We start from the raw sequence: 17,879 nt of genomic DNA, 5'->3' as shown, positions 1-17,879 counted from the left end.
TTAAAACTTTGGAGTTTAAAAGCAGTGTCCCTGTGCTGAGCTGAGGAGGCCCTGGAGGTGCTGTGTGTGTGCTCCATGTCCCCCTGAGGGTTGGCAGGGACAGAGCACTCCATGCATCCCAACACAAGGGAAATGCACAGCGGCAGCAGAGGGGTTACCTGCACAGCCATTCAGCCAGGGCTCAGTGCTTAGCTGGGCCTGCTGAGGATCATCAGGGATCCTAAGCCAACATCCTAAGCCTTTGTGACAGACATAAAGCTACTCTGTTGTTGCAGTGTGATGCTATATGATCCCAATACTCTGTACCCCAGGGTAACTAACAAGGGGAGAAAACCATGAACACGAGGGACCAAATTTCAGTGTGAAGTTATCTGACCCTAGAAACTCACCATTAGTGAGTTTCTCTCCTCAGTTTAACTTGCATATTAGTCACCCTATACTGAGGACATCACTCCTTTTTCTATTTTTGAGATAAGACCAGTGCACATACAAAAGTCACTGCCCACCATGCCAGAGCCTCCTGGGAGCACGCTGGTATCACACAGCAGCATGGATTCAAAGGAAAGAGGTCAGTGAGACCAAAAAGGGCAAAAGGTCCAGAGGGACAGGAACACAGCACATCAGAGAAGGACAAAATCAGGTGGCTCTGAGGCATGCCAGCACTGCTCCAGAGCAACACCCTGGGTGCACTGAAGTTAACCTTGACTGACAGGGCTACCCCTGAGAGCCTTCACTCTGACCTGCTCAGCTTCCCCCCCCTTTGTGTCTTCTGGCAAGGGTGGGTTTATGGGATGTGCTACTGCAGTTTGTCCTTGACCCAGGGAGGGAAGGGGTGTTCAGGCCTGTCCTTTACTTACTCCCAGAACTCGATGACAGGGGACGTGGCGTTTTCACTGGTCACGTTGAAGGTCGAGTTTGCCTTCTGAAGCTCCATGCAGTTCTCTGTGGGAAAGGCCCAGGGAAACAAGAACTGTAAGCAGCAGTGCCTGGAGTACCAGGGGGTCTGAAAAATCCTTCCCTGTCCATCCACAGTGTTGAGAGTCCCTAACATTGACTCTGGGATGAGTTATAACCCCAAGGATGCACAAAAAGAAACTCCTTTCGTGGAAAGGCTGAGCAGAACCACAGAACAAGAACAACCAGAGAAACACACAGAACAAGACGATTGAAAGATGCCAAGAAGGAGAGCACCCATGTTTGCTGGAAACCAGAGCAGGAGCCACCAGGGAGGTCACCACTGCACAGCACTGGTGCTTCTCTAGCAAAGACTGAGATCAGCAAAGCCTCTCCCACAAAAGTGCCAACAGCACTGCAGGGACCCAGCACCCCAAACCAATATCCCACCCACACAGGAACAGGACACTCTCCTGAAGCTTGGCCCTGGGCAGTAGCAGGTTTCCCTCAGTGGGATCTGCTGCAGAACAGGCAGAGGGCTCCACACCCACCTGTGTTCCACTCGTGGTCACAGCTGCCCCAGGGGAGGTCAATGGTGAAGGAACTGAAGAGATAAAACAAGGCCCAGGCCAGGACGATGATGTAGTAGAAGTTGAGCAGTACGACGATGACCTGCGAGGCGTAGCCAATTCCTGCAGAAAGCGAGCCCCAAAGGAAGGTGACCCACATGCCAAGGACAGGAACAGGATTCCCTGTGGGACCTGCTCTCCCACTGTTTGTGCCTGCTGCTCTGCATTTTGAGTGCTCTGCCAGATCCATGTCACTGGGGTGGCCACCAGAGCCACTGTCCCCTCCCCAAATTCCACTGTGCCACATCAGTGGGCATCCAGTCAGGAGCCCCCAGGCACTCCCATTCCTGCTGCCCTCCCACAGCCTTCCCTGGTCAAAGGGTGGCAATGGGAGGGATGCTGGGCAGGGGGTGAGCAGCTTATGGTTGGAACACCACCCAAAGGGGCAGAAACATACAATGGTGTGGCACCTGCTGAGTCACATCTAACAAAATTCATTTTTTAATAATTTTCACTTTCCCTTTTCATTTTTATTTGGGAAGCTCTTTTATTAACTCTGCACACCTTCTCTGGGAGGTGTCAGAGAAGCATCCAAAGGTTTGGGCACATGAGGAGGAGGCAACTGTGACTTTCAGAGAAATCAAAGAGAGTGGCTTGAGGCTGGATAACTGTGAGGAAACTGTGCTAGAAACAGAGGATCTGACTACTGACAATTCATTAAGAGAGCTGACACCTTCACCAGTAGGGTTTTACACAACCTGCAAACTCACAGAGATGACAGAGCATCTACTTAAAAAAAAAAAAAAAAACAACAGCAACAGCAGCATGCTTCAGGTTCCTCATAATCAACAGAAGCATTTTCCCCATTTGCCTCTTAAAGGACAACCTTGACTGGGCATAAAGCTCCTTTCCATGAAGAAGGAAATGGGGATGGGATGTAACAGTGAGAACTGTTGGGTGAAGGTGACCCAAAGGGGGCAGCCAGTGGCCCTCTCAGGCAGCTGGGCAGGGGATGTGTGGTGCAGGTGCACAACGATCCAGGCTGTGAGGAAACACATCTCTGCTCATGCCCTCAGGGTGTGCCCACCTCCCCATGCCCTCCCAGCTCCCCCCTCTCACCTTCAAAGAGGGGGCAGATCCTGCGCCAGGCCGTCACCCCTCCCTGGCTCGTGTACTGCCCCAGCGCCGTCTCCAGCAGGAACACTGGGATCCCACAGGTGAAGAGGAAGATGAGGTAGGGGATGAAGAAAGCACCTGGCAGATTCAAGTGGCAGATAGAAAAATAAGTCCCAGGTGGGGACTGAGGTCAGGCTGTCTCCAGCCAGTCACCAGGCAGGTTCCTGCTGAGTAGGACAGCCTAGAGATTGGAAGATCACAGACAGGATGCCATGGAAAAAGAAATTTCCTCACGTTTCATCTTCTGGTGTGATCTGATTACATGAATAATTCAAGATGTACAAAGAATGGAGAAGAAAGTTGTGAATAGCTGTATGGAAATACAGAAGAACACTGCTGTAAAGACATTCCAACTTTCAATCAGGTTGGTGGCTCCTTTCACATTGATTATTTCACAATAATCAGTGTGAATATGAGAAACCCATGGATGCCAATACCAAGGCTCTGAGGAGCACATGGAGACTGACACTTTTACCCAGTTTGTGGGGTTGCTCAGTCATTTGCTTGGCAAAAGGCAGCAGACATGCAAAGGAAGAGCAAGCAGTGCAGGAAAGCATGCACCCCACAGCAGCAGCCAGGGCTCCCCTCCTGTTCCAGCCCTGTCATGGAACAGGCAGGAAGAGATTAAATGTTTCAGGCTTTTGATTACCCCAGGCTAACGTTAATTGCAGTGATGGCCTTTGCCCCACAAGATGGTGCATGCACATCATGTGCCACTCACACATCATGTGCCACTGGAGCTGCTCAGACTGTGCTGAAAGGCAGGGACACAGGTCAGGAAAGAGGTAGGCTCAAGCAGAGAGCAGCATCTTGGCTGTGCTGGGCTCAGAGGGCCTGCAGGGTCAGAGGTGGCACTAATTGTGGTTTCCCTACACAGGCCTTTTCCCTGCCTGTGTGATGCTAACTGGCTTTGGGCTCAGCTCGGTGGGGGTGTAGGGGAAATCACAATCCTGGTGCACAAGAGAACTCAGAACCCAGGAGATTTCATTAAGAAGCTTAACTGGCAATGCAGGGGCTGGGAAAGGGAAGGGGCACTTGGGGGACTGGCTGGGATTCCCACCCTGTGCTCATCTCAGCCAGATACAGAGCCACAGGCCCCTCTTCTTACAAAAAAAAGAGCATGAGCAAAACAGACAGGGAAGGCACCTTAGCAGCTCCCTGTGGACAAAGAGGAGCTGAAAGGGGTGCTGGGTTAATGGTTTGACTCCATGATCTTAGAGGACTTTTCTAATCTCAGTGATTCAGTGATACCTGGCAGCCCTGCAGGAACAATGCACATCTGCCCATATGCTGTGAAGAAAAATTGGTGAAGGCAAATGGCAGGGGAAATGTGAAGCACTAGAGGCTGTGAGGAATTTGAAGTTCCAGGCAGAGTTTTCATCTCTGGCCCCCTTTCCATGAGGTTAGAGCAAGGATGGTGCACGAGACTCTTGTGTGGTGAGGAAACAGTTTCTGTAAGATTCCTTTGTCTTAACACCATCCTCTCAACTCCCAACTTGTACAAAATCTTATCATCATGAAAATCAAGCCTGTTTCCAAGAGATTGTTGTAATATAAAGGTTTGTATTTAACTAAACTCCAGGACAGATCAAGTCCAGCTTTCCAACCCAGTTTTCCCTTATTTGCAGTCTGGCCTGTCCCCTAACCTGCGGTTATCTTGAGTTTCAGGAAGGTTTCAGGAGGGTCCTGACATGTAGGCTGTGAAATGGCACAGAATTATGGAGGAGAAAAGGAAAAATTTGTCAAGATGTCTCTGCAATCTGCCCTAATCCCCTCACACCCCAGGTGGGGAGATTGGTGTGCTGAGCAACAAACTTGACCTAGAGAATGAATCCTGGGCACTGTGTGATTAACACCATCAGTATTATTTAGCTAAAAATATATATGATAAAGACACTTATGCTATCTCTGTATAACCTGGTGTAGTTATCTGCAAGAAATGTATCATTTTAAGCAACTTTCCCAACTGCCAAGAACAGAGGCTTGTTTGTAGGGTATTTTAGGGGAAAACACTCCCAGCTGGGGCCTGAGCTTTGGCCAAACCCTGGCCCCTGCTGGTCGGGCTGTGTGCCATCAGATCCAGGTGTTTCTGTGCTAAAAAATATTATCAAGTCACTTTGACTTATTGATTTGGGGCTATAAACCCTGAACCCACTTTTGGGGTGAATTTGGAGACCTCAGCTACAGGTGGACACACGTGTAGGATTTTCCCAATTGCTGGTATTTCCCAATCAGTGGGGCCAGCCTACCCAGGGAGAGCCTGGACCTGCCACTGCAGGTGAAAGCACACAAAGAAGAATTTTTTGCTTTTCTTTGTAGTTTTTCTCTACTGTGTAGGGTTTTGGTATCATGCACTGAGCATTAAATGTGTAAGGGACTATTCTTCCTTTGTTATGTGAAAATATCCCCAAAGAAAGGAAGAGTGGCTCTTTAAATAACCCAGATTTTGCAGACACCATTCCTTGAAGAGGTTCATACTTAGGCAAAGCAAGAGCTGCCAGCAGTTGTCACCACTGCCTGCACACAGTTCAGAAGGGAGAGAGAGGCATCCAGCAGGGCAGAACTACCTCAGACTGATGGGAGTGCTGGCACAAGAGTTAATGGCTGTAGGCTGGCTGTGACTGACCTGGGGAAATGAAATCAAAGCCCTGCACCTTTATAGAAGAATGAGAGAAGCAAGTGCCTGGACCAGCATTTCTAAGGGAGTACAAGGCAAAACCTCGGGGAAGTTTTAACTTGAGGTGTTACAAGGGTTTTGATACAGTGCTGTCTGTGGTAGGCTGGGTTCCATGAGGCAGCCTTGTGTCCTGCACCACCTCATCACAGTGCTATGGCCCAGGAGAAACCTTACAGAAACTGTCTGTCTCCTCACCATGCAAGAGTCTCATGCACCATCCTTGCTCTAACCTCATGGAAAGGGGGCCAGAGATGAAAACTCTGCCTGGGACTTCAAATTCCTCACAGCCTCTAGTGCTTCACTGGGCTTTGCTTCAGGCCCGTTTCTCCAGGGAAAAAAGGCTGAGAAATCCCTTAGAGTCTTGCCTCTGCTGCTCACACAGGGGCTCCCCTCTCCCCAGAGCTCTCCCTGAGCTCTCCCCTAGCACCCAAGGCAAGGGGTGCCTGGACATGATTCCAGGTCCTGCTCCCATCAATGGAATAGTACCCAAGAAAGTTGCAGCAGTGGGACCAGACACAGCTCAATAAGCAGCCAAGAAGCATTTCCCACAGAAAAAGAACATGCAGAAAAAGTCTCCTTTTTCAGCAGGGAAAGAGACTGCCTGATCACCTGGTGAAAAGAAACAAGCACTGAAGAAAGCATGGCGTGAAAGTAGCTAAATAGTGTTTAATCCTCTTTTATGCCACTGGCATGAAAGCAGTTTAGTGAGGCCCATGAGGCTACTGCAAGCTCAAGCCAGGGGATTTCAGCCCTGGGTCCTCAGTGCTCACTCCCTGCCAGCTCCCAGCCAAGCACCACTTCCCCTCTCCCCTTCTGGAGGGCCCAATTAGGAACTAATCAGAGAGCAGCTCCCTCTCTCCACACGTCTCTGAGCCAAACTTGAGAAAAACTTTGTGTTTTCATTTTTTATGGTCTTCTCTTTTAAAAGGCAGCCACAAACTGTGGAAGCCTGCAGCAACCCTCCACCTGCACAGCAAGCCCGGGTCTGGTGCCAAGGCAGAGTGCAGGCTGCCCTGGGGGTGCAGGGCTGAGCAGCACTGCAGTGCTCACACCCCACTAGCAGCACCCTGCTTCCCTGCCTCTGCATCAGCCACAGCCACCTGCACTGTCACAGCCCTTCCGTGGGGATCAGAGGCAGGGCCCCTCTCCCACACCTCACAGCTCTGGTGGATGCCAAGGGAGCGGGGCAGGAGTGGTGTTGTACTTCTACCCCGAGGCAGGAAAAGCCCCTTCTCTCTGTCCCTGCCACCAGGACCCAGGGGACAGCCCTCCAAGGACACACACAGGAGCAAGACGTGTGTCAAGAACTCCTGGGAGCCCCCTGAGCTCCTCCTCACAGAGCCTGCAAAGACACTGGGGCCCTGTGGCCTCTTCCAGCACTCCCTGCTCTCCCACCAGGGCCCCCCATCCCATTTGCACAGGATGCTCCTGAAGGAAGCAATGCCTGCAGTGAGACACAGGGCTCAGAAAGCTGAGCTCTCTCCCTGCTGTTCCAGCCTTCCCTCTGCATATAGCCACCCTCTTCAGCAGCAGGAGCAGAGCTGCATCCATCTCAGGGTAGCACAGCTCCAGCCACCAGAAACCCTGGGATGTTCCCACTGCTATCCACGTTCCATTGGGTTCAAAACAAGCCCCTGGTTGGGGCCCAGCTGGCAGTACCGTGTTGGCAGGCTGGCACCTTCTCTTCAGACTCATGGGCAGAGCTGAGGAGCTGGCAGGGATCATGGGGTGGTGCTGGTGACCAGGTGGCCCTGGCTGCTCTTACCTCCACCGTTCTTGTAGCAGAGGTAGGGGAAGCGCCAGACATTGCCCAGGCCAATGATCTCCCCAGCCACAGACAGGACGTACTCCAGCTTGTTGTTCCACTGACCACGCTCCAGGGTCTGGTCCTCCTCCTCTTCTTCCTCCTTCTCCTTTTCCATGCCAGGGTGTGTGGGCACCATTTCACCATTGCTGACAGCACCAGGGACACTGTAATCCATCCCACCTGCAAAAAGAGTTTCCTTCATCACATTCAGCAGGAGCCATGCAAAGAGGCAGAAATTTGAGCCACGGGAGGCAAGAGAGGGGCAAGGACATGCACACACACATCTCAAACTGTTCTTCCCTTTCTCCTCATGCAGATTCCTGCTGGTGCTGAGAGCACACATGCATTTTCACTAAAGAGTTCAAAACTAGTCCTTGAAAGCCACTATTAGTTTCATTATTTTAAATTTCTGCATCCCAAAACAGCCCTGTCTCTGGAAGCCCATGCTCTAAGCCCAGTGTTACACCAAAGACCCAGCAGCTCAGGCTGGAGCTCCCACTGTGTCAGGTGTGGGAAACAGGGCTGGAGGGGGATGACAGCAGGATCAAATACTTGACAAGGTACTTTATAAGGATTTCTCTTCTCTTCTGTTGCCCTGGCCTGGTTTTACAGACCATGTGATGGATACTGCACATAGACATCCTAGACACAGGAACAGAAAAAACTGAAATGATAGGAAAGCAAGTTTATCCTTTTGATGGCAGCAACTGTTGCTGATAATCTTCAAAGATAATCTTCAAAGCTACATGAAAAGGTGATTTTCAGAACAGTGCTATCCTTCTAACAGCAGGATAAAGCATGCAGAAACCATCATTGGCATCTGGGATCTTGCCTTTCTCAAGGTCCGCCCTTCCAAACATCTGCCCATTTCCTGCAGAGTTTCCCACAGCACTGCTCTCAGATCCTTTGGCACCATCTCTAAACACATTGGATCAGCAGAGAGCAGGTGGGCACCACTTCACTGCCCCACGTTCCCCCAGGTACCTCCAAGAGGACACCATTTGGAAGGATCACAGAGGGTTGAGCCTGGTCCTTCCAGGCAGGATGCCCTGCTGGCTGCCAAGTTCTACAGCAGAAAGGGTGAGGATTGTGGTTTTACCAATCCCCAGTGTCAAAGCTGGGATTGCTGAGGACCTCATGCCAAGGAGGGCACCTTCCCCTGCACAGTGCCAGCCCTCAAGCCTACTCCATGCCCTGCAGAGCTGCTCCCCCAGCCGCAGCCTTACACTGACATTCATTCATTGGGAGGGCAAGAGAAGGCACTGGCAGCGAATGACACTCTCCCTTACCCAAGGAGAGCTAAAAAAGGGCAAATCAGCCATTTCAACCTCTCCCCTCCCCCTGCTTAGTCCCTCTACAAAACACCTGGGTACATGAAGAGGGCTAAGAAACACTGGCAAGCGTTTGACAGGAAAGGAAGGACTGGGAGGACCCCGCCACGCTAGAAAATGATTAAACAGGCAGAAAAGGCTCCGTGACCTCTGGGCAGCCCCGGCAGGGCGAGCGGCACAGGGGGAGCGGGGCAGAGCGAACGGGAGCAGAGGTGTTACCTGGCGGACGGCGCTGTCGGGGCGCGGGCGACGGGAGAGGCGAAGGCAGGACCGAAAGGTGCTGGCTATTTAAAGTGTGCAAAGAAAAAATTCAGCGGTGGTGTAATCCTAGACTTCGCCCAACCCACATTCCTTTCCCCCACCCCCCAGGGCTGGACAAAAACCTACACATGACTGATTTCATGGCCAGTGCAAAGGGGCTCGTTCCCCCCGCCGGGCTCTGTCCCGGGCCGGCACCGCTGCGCTCCCGCTCTCTCTGCCCGGCTCTGTCCCTTCAGAAAGGGACACCGCCGCTCTCAGGTGCTCCTGCAGCGCTGCCCGAGGGAGTCCAGACCTGCTGGGAAGAGGTAAGAGAGAAAATATGAATTCCCAGTGAATTCCCTCCTGCTGCTGCTCCTCACAGCGGGGAGGTGACGGGCGCAGGGCAAGGTCCTGCACCTCAATTGCCAGGACTGTGCTGTGGCCAGGAGCAGCAGCAGGCAGCAAATCTGGGAATAAACCCAGCTAAGTGCTCTGCTGCTTCTCACTGAGGGCCCAAAAGAGCCCCATGCAGAAATCTGGCAGGGTGCAAACTCTCTTACTTCACACACAGGGATTTTCACCGCTGGTCTTGTCCAGAAGCAGCACTGCCCCATCCCAGGACACCACTCTGGAAGCTGCAATGGGAACAGACAGTCAAGCAGTGGATGAAAAGTTTCATGGCAAGGAGACAACCAGCCCCAGTGATGGACACCCAGCACTGGGCTGTGAAATGAGCTGTTCTTGCTCCAGAATGTCCCCGTGTCTTGGGATTACAGCAGGTAATGACATTAGGCTCCATAAAAGATGCAAACAGAACAGGATATCATTCATGATGGATATGTTACTGCTGTGATGCTCCGAGGATGAATGTGAGGCAAGGTTTTAAGGTATTTTTATTACATCTGTTGATAAATATCTGAGGCAAGAGAGAACAGGGAAGAAAGTAACGCTTTTGGGGTCAGTGTCCCTGTGTGAGGTGTGTAAAGCAGCAGCAAAATGTGTACAGGCAGTCTGAGAAGAAGGAGAACAATGAGGAAGAACCAGCAAGCACTGTGGTTTCACCACATGAATCTGTGGTAAATCCTCACAGCACCAGACCTCCTGCAGGAGAAACAGAAATGGAAGAGAGGCAGGGACAGGTAAGGAATTAATTCAACCCAGAGTGATGGAATATGCAACAACTCCTCATTTCAGGAACAGATGCCTTGGTTGAAAAGAAGGTGACAACAAAGATCCAGAGAAGATGAATATGTTAGGCACTACATCTCACAATGTAACAACTAATGTCATTTGATGAAAAATTCAGATTTAAAATAAATTTAAATACCTCCTCCTCCCACTGAGCATGGTTAATTAAACATGGTACCTGTGGCCATTACCACAGAATACTGTTTGGAAAAGAAACAGGCAAATCCACACAGAGCTGCTCCTCTTCTGCAGCAATTAAACATGGTGGTCCAAATAAAACATCTCCACTCCCCAAATCAGTGATTCTGAAAACCAGGGAAGATGTTTTTCCCATAATTCCTCTTCCAGAAGAGAAATTATGCAATATGGTGAGAAACAGAAAATATCCCATTTTGTGCAGAAACCATCTTACAGTGAATAGTGCAGCTGGGTAAGAATGCAAGGATTAAAAACAATTGTAAAGACAAATAATATCTTGACTTGTGCAATAGATTGGTGTAAGGAGAGAGGAGATTAAGGAAATATTTCTATAGATTTTCAAACTATATTTTCCATTTCAAATGATTGCATTCGTCAGCACCACTGCATGAATATCCCTGGGTAAGCACAATTACTGCAGCACAGAGATAGCAATAATCCTATCAGCAAGACAACAAGTTAATTGGCAGGAGCTAATAGACTATGATAGGAAAATGTGCAGTCAATTAGAGACTATTTGACTTGCACCCCATGTGATAAGACTGCACTGAACACAACAATAACCCGAAAATGAAAACAAATGTTCAGTGTAAACATAAGCAGCGAGGGGAGATGAAATCTACAAATGCAAAAGCAAGCTGGAAAATCCTGAGCAAAGCATGTTTAAAGTAAAGCATCACTTTACACATGTTCTAGAGTGAACTAAGAAAAAGTCCAGATGGTTCTGGGAGATGCTACTTGAAAGACTGATTTTTTTTTTTTTTTTTTTTTTACAAAATATAGAGAAAAAACCAACAATGCCACAAAGGATCAGTTAAGACTAAAGAAAATAAAATATACTTTCAATACATATTTTTAAAATGGTAGAAGGCAAAGAAATTGAGAGGGACTTTAATCGACCCATTAAAGGCAATGAAAAATTTAAAGGGAAAAATGCTAAGGATGAAATCTCAATGTCCAGGATTTTCAGTGTAATTTCAGTGTAATTTCTTCCCCTAAGGCAAGGGGAAGGATAGGGACAGTCAGAAACAAAGCTTTACCAAACAGCTTTGCAAGAAACAAATAAGAGAAATGGAAAAATGTGGATCTTTCAAAAAAAATACTAAAAATGAACAAACCTAGGTAATAAATATGCATGCTGTAGTAACAGGAAAATAACTTGACCCAGAGATCTACCAAGATAACACCATCCCAAATTATTTGGATGGACAGACACACATATATGAATAAGGAGAACACCAGGTAAGAGCTTCTGAAGCAGTGTGTGCCACCTGGAATCATGCAAGCTGAGCCCCCCTGGGCAGCTGCAGGGCACCTTGCAGTGCCACAAGGGCTGGCAAGTGGCAGCACTGATGGTGGCACCTGTCCCACAACAGGAAAGCCCTGGGATGGCACAAGGTGGCATCCCCTGAGAAGGGTGTGAAATGAAAGGGTGTGAAATGGATTAGCCTATTCAGTGATCTGCTCTGAGCACAGGGCTGGTGGTGGCAGCAGCCAGAGCAGCCACACTCCTCAGCCCCATCCCAGGCAGCCTGGTGTCACTCACCCACCATTTCTTGGGACAGTCCCTGCTGGAGCAAAGCCTCCAGAGCAGGTCCTGCAGCAGCCCCCAGGTCCAGGCAGGCTGCCAGGCACTGAGCAGCTGTGCAGCTGTGGCACAGCTGGCTTACACACTTCTCCCCAACACCCATTTTGGGGAAGAGCAAGAGCTCTGGACCAGGGGGTCACTGTCAGGGTGCCTTACACCTCAGCCAGGAAAAGGGCTGGAAATCTGAAAGGCTATTGATCCATGCTGTGTTTTGCTCCTTTCTCTTTACTTTAGAACATCTGCCAAGATTTCTGCCTTGAGCTTGATCCCAGTCTTCCAGCAGCAGCTGTGGCTGTGCTAGCAGGGAAGTGCTTTCAGCCCAAAGAAAGCAAATGTGGAACAAAAGCCTCTAGAGATAAAATGGTCCTTGGACTTTGTCTGGGACAGATGGCATGAGAACTGGCCCCAGCCCACCCCAGGACTGCTGATACTTCATGCTCTGGTAAGAACTACACAACCTACTCCCAGGTCTGGTCTTGCTTCACATTTTTGTCCAGCTGAGCAGGGAATAAGCGTTGGATTTCTCTCCTCCAAAGCACCAAGCCACCTCCAGCCACCTGGAAAGGTAGTTCAAACCTAAAAAGAGGAGGGTTTCAAAAGGCACCTACTTAGAAGAATGAGGAGGAGAAAAGAGGAGAGGGAAATGTTTACAGGGAGACAAGCACAACCTCCTGCTGCTGTGCAAGTAGCAGCTCCTTTAAAATGAATTATGGCCCAAACCACCAAAGTCTTTTCAGGAGAGTGGCCTGGGCACAAATGCTGCTGTTTCACATTCCCAACACAAAAAACCATCAGCCACGTGTGGCCTTTGCTGAGCACTGAGAGCAACTGTGCCCCCTCTGCTCCTCAGTCACTCAGGACAAACTGCCTCCTCACGTGCTGAGGCACTGCAATCCTGTGAGCGACCTCCCAGCTTCCAGGAAATACACAATTTGCCATTTTATCATCTGGGAACCAAAGGCCAGAGCAAACAGGATGCATTTCCTCCATCTGATAACCCCCCTGCTACTGGCCTGTTCAGCCTGAACATGGTGTTTAGCTTAAAGCAACCATGGCTGTAGTGAGCAAAATTGTCACCAATATGCACAGAAATGGGATAAACAGAGGTTGACACTGGCTGGCACGTTACAGGAACCTAGAGACTGCTCAGCAGAGAAAGAAGCCCAAGCACAAAGGATTGGCTATTGCTTGAGCAACTAAACTCTGTCCCAGAAAGGCACACACATTTTGAAACTACAGCAGCAGAAGAAAAAAATCCAGGGCCTGAAGTGCCTGCATGACAGAAGATCCTGCAGTTGGCTTTCAACCAATCTCATTCAGAGACAGCCTGCCTAGTGAACAATTGCTTCCAAATCATGGCTGGAAGAACCAGAATCCTGAGGTTGGGAGAACCCTGTCCTCACTGGACAGCTGCAGAGCAGCAGGGGCCTCACTTCTGTGCCCAGGTTTGGGAGGGAGATCCTCTGTGTGGACACTGGTTTGCACACTGGAGATAAACTGGTGACATTGCCGCATGAGCCAGAGCTCAGGGACTGCTCAGAGTGCTGGAAACCCTTCTCCTGAGGATATCACTGCCACAGCCCTGTGTGTGGGTGACAGTACACTGGTTTGTCCCTCTCTATGACCAGAGCAGAACAGGGAAGGAGATCAGCTGACAGCAGAAGAACAGTGCCCCTAGAGCTGCTTTGGTTGCTGCAGGAACTCCCAGCAGCAGCAGAGCTGCAGATTCCTGTCACCACTCTCTTGGCTATGCCCAGTGCCAGCAGCTTCCCCCCAGAGCAGGATGAAAGCAGCAGGTGCTGCTCCTTGGGGGTGCACTTGGCTGCCAGGAGCACCAAACCCAAAACTAAAGCAGGAGCACACAGTTCTGCATGCATAGTAACAGTGCAGCAGGCAGATGTGCATCTTACCTCTGCTTTATGTGCATCTTACCTCTGCTTTGGTTTCTTAGTGCTCTGTCCCCATTAAACACTGGCCTTTTGCACTCATGAAAAAGGAAAAGGGGCTTTTCTGCCCAGAATTAAAAAGTATCCTGATTTCTTTACAGGCAAAATGAAGGTTATGCCCTTATAAGCACATAAGTAAGGGCTGCAAGGTTATGCCCTTATAAGCACATAAGTATAGATATCTATATGTGTATTTATAAAATAGTAAAGCACAAGGTAATATAAGCAGGAACTGAGTAGCAAGCAAAGACTCCTGAGCCTGAAGACTTCAATTTTTTTAGCATCTCCTACTTTCCCCTCCACTCCATCAGGTACCACCAGTTCTCAGGCCTTTTTTCTATTCCCACTTCACCAGCAACCTGAACAAACCCTTGCAGAGTAACTATGGGAATAAAGCCTGAACACATTTTAGGGAGAGGGCAGAAGTCATTGCTCTTCCAAAATCTAGCCATGGGCCTCCTGATGTGAAAGTTGATAGCTGCATCAAGAAATTCAAACTCACCAGTTTGAAGTTGCAGCCAAGGAAACAAGTGGAGGATATTTTCATATCAAGAACCATTTACCAAAGGAAATGATAATTCCAGCAGTGGTGTGAGAGGCCCAGGATGAGCAGATTGATCAGGTACAGGGTAAACTGAGGGATAGAAAGGGAGCTGTATATTGGGACCACTTATGGTCTTTCCTCATGCTCTGCACATCCTACTCCTTTGAGGTGAAGATGTAAATCTGAAAGCACCTGCCTGCACAAAGAACAAAATCAAAACCATTGATAGGGCAGGGATTTGCATGTCCCTGCATCCTTTCTGTCTGCAAGGGGGATGTTCTGGCAGGAAAAAGGAAAACTTTTCTCAGAGGTTAGACAGGGCTGTACTTAACTGATTCCTGAGAGAAAAGAAAACTCATAATCTGCTTTTAAACAAGCAAGATTTGGGCAGTGATCTCAGAGCATCTGTTCATACTTACTTGAACACTCTAAAAAGTAAAGAAAAAAAAAAGATACTTGGTAATTCATGACTACTGGGCTGGTACCTACTCAGAACACAAAGTTTCCATTCAGGGAGGAATCCAATACTCAGCTAGTCATTGGCTGACAGAATGAGAAGTCTTCAGAAATTTCTCAAAAAACAGGTTTTCTATGCAAAAGCTGACAAAGTGAAAACTTGGGCATTCAAAAAATGGTCAAAAAGAAAATTTGAGTTCAGTTTTTCCAGCTTCCAAAAATAGAATTACAGCAGATTTTTTAAAAAATCCTTGCACTGCCAGGAGATGTTCTCTGCTAAAAAGATCACAGATAGCCCTTGTCTGAGCACAAGGAGGGAGTGAGAGCCACCAGCTCCTGGGCACTGATCAGCAGCAGCAGTTTGCCTCTTGTTTTGCTCCTCTGGTCACCAGCAGCCCAAGGCAGTGGAGGAGGAAGCAGAGGGACCTGTAGTGCCAGGCTTCTTCTCTCACCTGCCCTGCTGAGCTCCCTGCAGAAAGGGACTGCACTCCCCAGCACTCACCCCCTGCACTGGCTGTGCCTGCTGGGGCTCTGAGACAAAACCTGAGCACGACCTGGAGCCTTCACTCAGCTTCCCAGGTGGAGAAATTCTGCCTGAAGCAGGAATCACAAACCTTCACACCATGGCTGATCCCCTGTCTACAAGTCATTCCTGTTCTGGTAGTCAGTTGCAACATATGGCACCAAATCTCTTTCAGGCTTATTTTTCCTCAAAGAAAAAAAAAACCTAAATAAAAAAAAAATAATCTGTCAGTTTTGAAAGCTCAAGGCAATCTTATTTTTCTATTGATGAGTGCCAGAGATGAAAAAGTTCAGGTTCAAAAGAGATGCAGCTGATGGCTGCAGAAAGCTGAGCCTTCCAGCCAAGAGGAGGAGTGGCAGTGGAGCAGGGGAGCAGGGAATGGGTACCCAGGCACGAGGGACAGGGGGCTGAGCAGAGGCACAAGGGTTTGGTGTGGTTGGGCTCACTCACTGCACCCACACTAAAAGAGAAGGTGGCTTGAGAGCCCTTTTGAGAGAACAAAAGGGCTCATGAGCTTCACTCTTTGCCATTTTTGACTGTCAAATTCCAAGCCACATCACCCTTTGGCCACCATGAATTCAAACAGTGATGCTCAGGGGGCTGAGCAGATCAAGAGGTCCCATGGAGAAATACACCCAAACACAAGTATTTCCACCATGAACATCAATTACTTCCCTGCAGCCAGAGAGGCTCAAGGCATCACAGCTCTTTTTGGCAAGGACACTTCATTCCTGATCCCTGCAAGCTAACACAGAGGGTCAGGCACTGCTTGCCAATCATCTGACAGGTGCTGAGAATGTGGTTTCATTAAGTCTGTCACAAAGCTTTCCATGGTGATCAGGGAAGGAAATAGGGGGGAAAAAAGACATGGTGATGTGTTCAAATGGGAGAATTAATTGAAAACATGTGGAGCCAGTGGAACTTTTTAGTTTTGGTGTTCACCATAACTGGGATCTAGAAGACAAAGGAGACTGGTCTTTGATACTCTAATTTACCTAGAAAAGTGCCTGCTACAAGGTTTGAACTCCATACCCCCTAGGACTAGCACAGAACCTGTGGATTCACGCAAGCAAGCCAAGAAATGGCTGTTTTATTGCTGCCCAAATCTGGCCCTGCTGATGCCAATGGGCAGTCTGCAGTCACACAGCTCCTGTGGAGGGAGCCAGGCAGCCCAAGAGGGTGGGAGGTGACACCTCCTTGCTGCAAAGGAAAAGCAGTTGGGGAGGACCAGAACAAAAGTCTGCAAAGGGAGTTTGTGCTGATTTCTTTTAGCCTCACACTTCCCTGAGAACGGGGACTGCTCAATGTGTAATGGAAGGGCCCTAGGGAATGAAAGCAAAAAGCACAACAGTCATGTTTCTCTGAGATGACCAGAGCTGAGAAACAGGGACATGGAACAGCTGCTGCTCAGGGCAAAGCAAAGTGAGCTCTTATTGCAGAAATCTCAGGTGTTGCTTGTCCAGCAGCACTCTCTGCACACAGGAGTTACACAAAGGTCATGCCCACTTTCTGCTCCAAAGAAGTATCTGACCCCTCATCTCCCTAGAATCACATTACTCAGCAAGAGAAAAAAATCCTGTAAGTGATGAACACTTTTCCTGTAGCTGTGCACTCTTCCATTATTTATTTATTTATTCAGCTTGTGTACTCTCTAACTGCCCTAAATCCCAGAGTCTGACCATTCCAAGACTATTTGTAGCAAAAGCCAAAGGAAACCAGTGCCATGGTAGGGGTGGTAAGGCCCAGAAAGTGAGAAAGTGGAGTGTGTTCAAACCTTACCAGTGAGATACAAACCTGGAAATGGGTTACACCTGTGGAGCCTCCCCTTCTGGCAGCAGGTGAGAGCAGCAGCAGCACCACTACACTCCTCTGGGGCTGGTCCTTCAGCATCAGGCAGTGATTCCACTTCTCCACCAGGTGTTCAGATAAGGTAACAGTCACCACTCTAACCTGAGCCCTATCTGGCTGCCTTCTGTGATGAACTCGATGGACAAGGGGACAGCAGTGGGTGTTCACCCTGATTTACAGCAGAAACACACTTAGGGGGAGTGGATGGACAACCTACAATGGCAGCAAAAAATGGGGAGGACTTCAATACTCGGGCTTCAGCAGTCACCAATTTGAAATCCTGGAGACAGCTCAAAGTGCAGTAGCTCAGGTGTTTCTTCTTACCCACCTGGGTAGTGGTATAGAGCAACTCAGATGGCATCAAACAATGCTGGCAGAGGACTGGAGCAGCAGAGCCCAAAACTCAGGAGGAGGGAACTCCCATTCAGTTGGATCTTTCCTGGCTGAAGTGATGTGCTGATGGAAAGTTTAAGTCCTGCATCTGAGAAATTAGAAACCAAAAGATCTGGGGCTAACAGTAGCCAGAAGGAACAGGAGTCAGCAGTACTTGCAGCCATACAGGCCAGCCCTGTAGGAGGCTGCACAGCACAAGTGTGAGCAGCAGGTTCAAGGAAGTAAACTCACCCCTCTATTCAACACTTTTAAGCTGTACCTGGAGTAACACACCAAGTTTTGGGCTCCCTGCAACAAGGACCACCGAGACTGTCAGAAGGCTGCAGCTCATGCCATGGCTCAAGGGAGGCTGAGGTGGATTTGTTCAGCTTGGAAACCAAGGCTGCTGGAGCTGCAGTCTCCAACTACCTAAGGGATGATTAGAGAAAATACAGAGCCAGACTCTGGCAACAGGCACATTACAGCAAGTGAATTTTGCACTGAAGATGCTACAAAACCAAA

General features: G+C 49.1%; 1 protein-coding gene and 1 long non-coding RNA gene across 2 annotated transcripts in view; one reads left to right on the top strand and one right to left on the bottom strand.

Moving 5' to 3' along the window:
- LOC139587733 (sodium- and chloride-dependent GABA transporter 2-like) overlaps positions 1-8,860 on the bottom strand; it is a 32,265-nt gene extending 23,405 nt beyond the window's left edge. The window contains 7 exon segments of the mRNA XM_071422252.1: positions 858-942; positions 1,446-1,586; positions 2,583-2,717; positions 7,082-7,303; positions 8,674-8,700; positions 8,703-8,738; positions 8,842-8,860. Of these exon segments, the coding sequence (XP_071278353.1) occupies positions 858-942; positions 1,446-1,586; positions 2,583-2,717; positions 7,082-7,303; positions 8,674-8,700; positions 8,703-8,738; positions 8,842-8,857 (662 nt within the window). The 5' untranslated portion in view covers positions 8,858-8,860.
- Positions 8,861-8,863: 3 nt separating this feature from the next.
- Positions 8,864-17,223, top strand: LOC139587734 (uncharacterized). Its single transcript, XR_011678467.1, has 3 exons — positions 8,864-9,020; positions 9,266-9,473; positions 11,903-17,223. It is a non-coding gene; the product is annotated as an uncharacterized lncRNA (long non-coding RNA).
- The last annotated feature ends 656 nt before the right edge of the window (positions 17,224-17,879 follow it).

This window comes from Agelaius tricolor, unplaced genomic scaffold (genome assembly GCF_023055355.1).
Source record: "Agelaius tricolor isolate 1412-34295 unplaced genomic scaffold, bAgeTri1.0.p SCAF_3, whole genome shotgun sequence".
In the NCBI taxonomy this organism is placed as follows: Eukaryota; Metazoa; Chordata; class Aves; order Passeriformes; family Icteridae; genus Agelaius; species Agelaius tricolor.
Note: the sequence above shows the minus strand (reverse complement) of the source record. Positions and strands in the feature narration are given on the sequence as shown.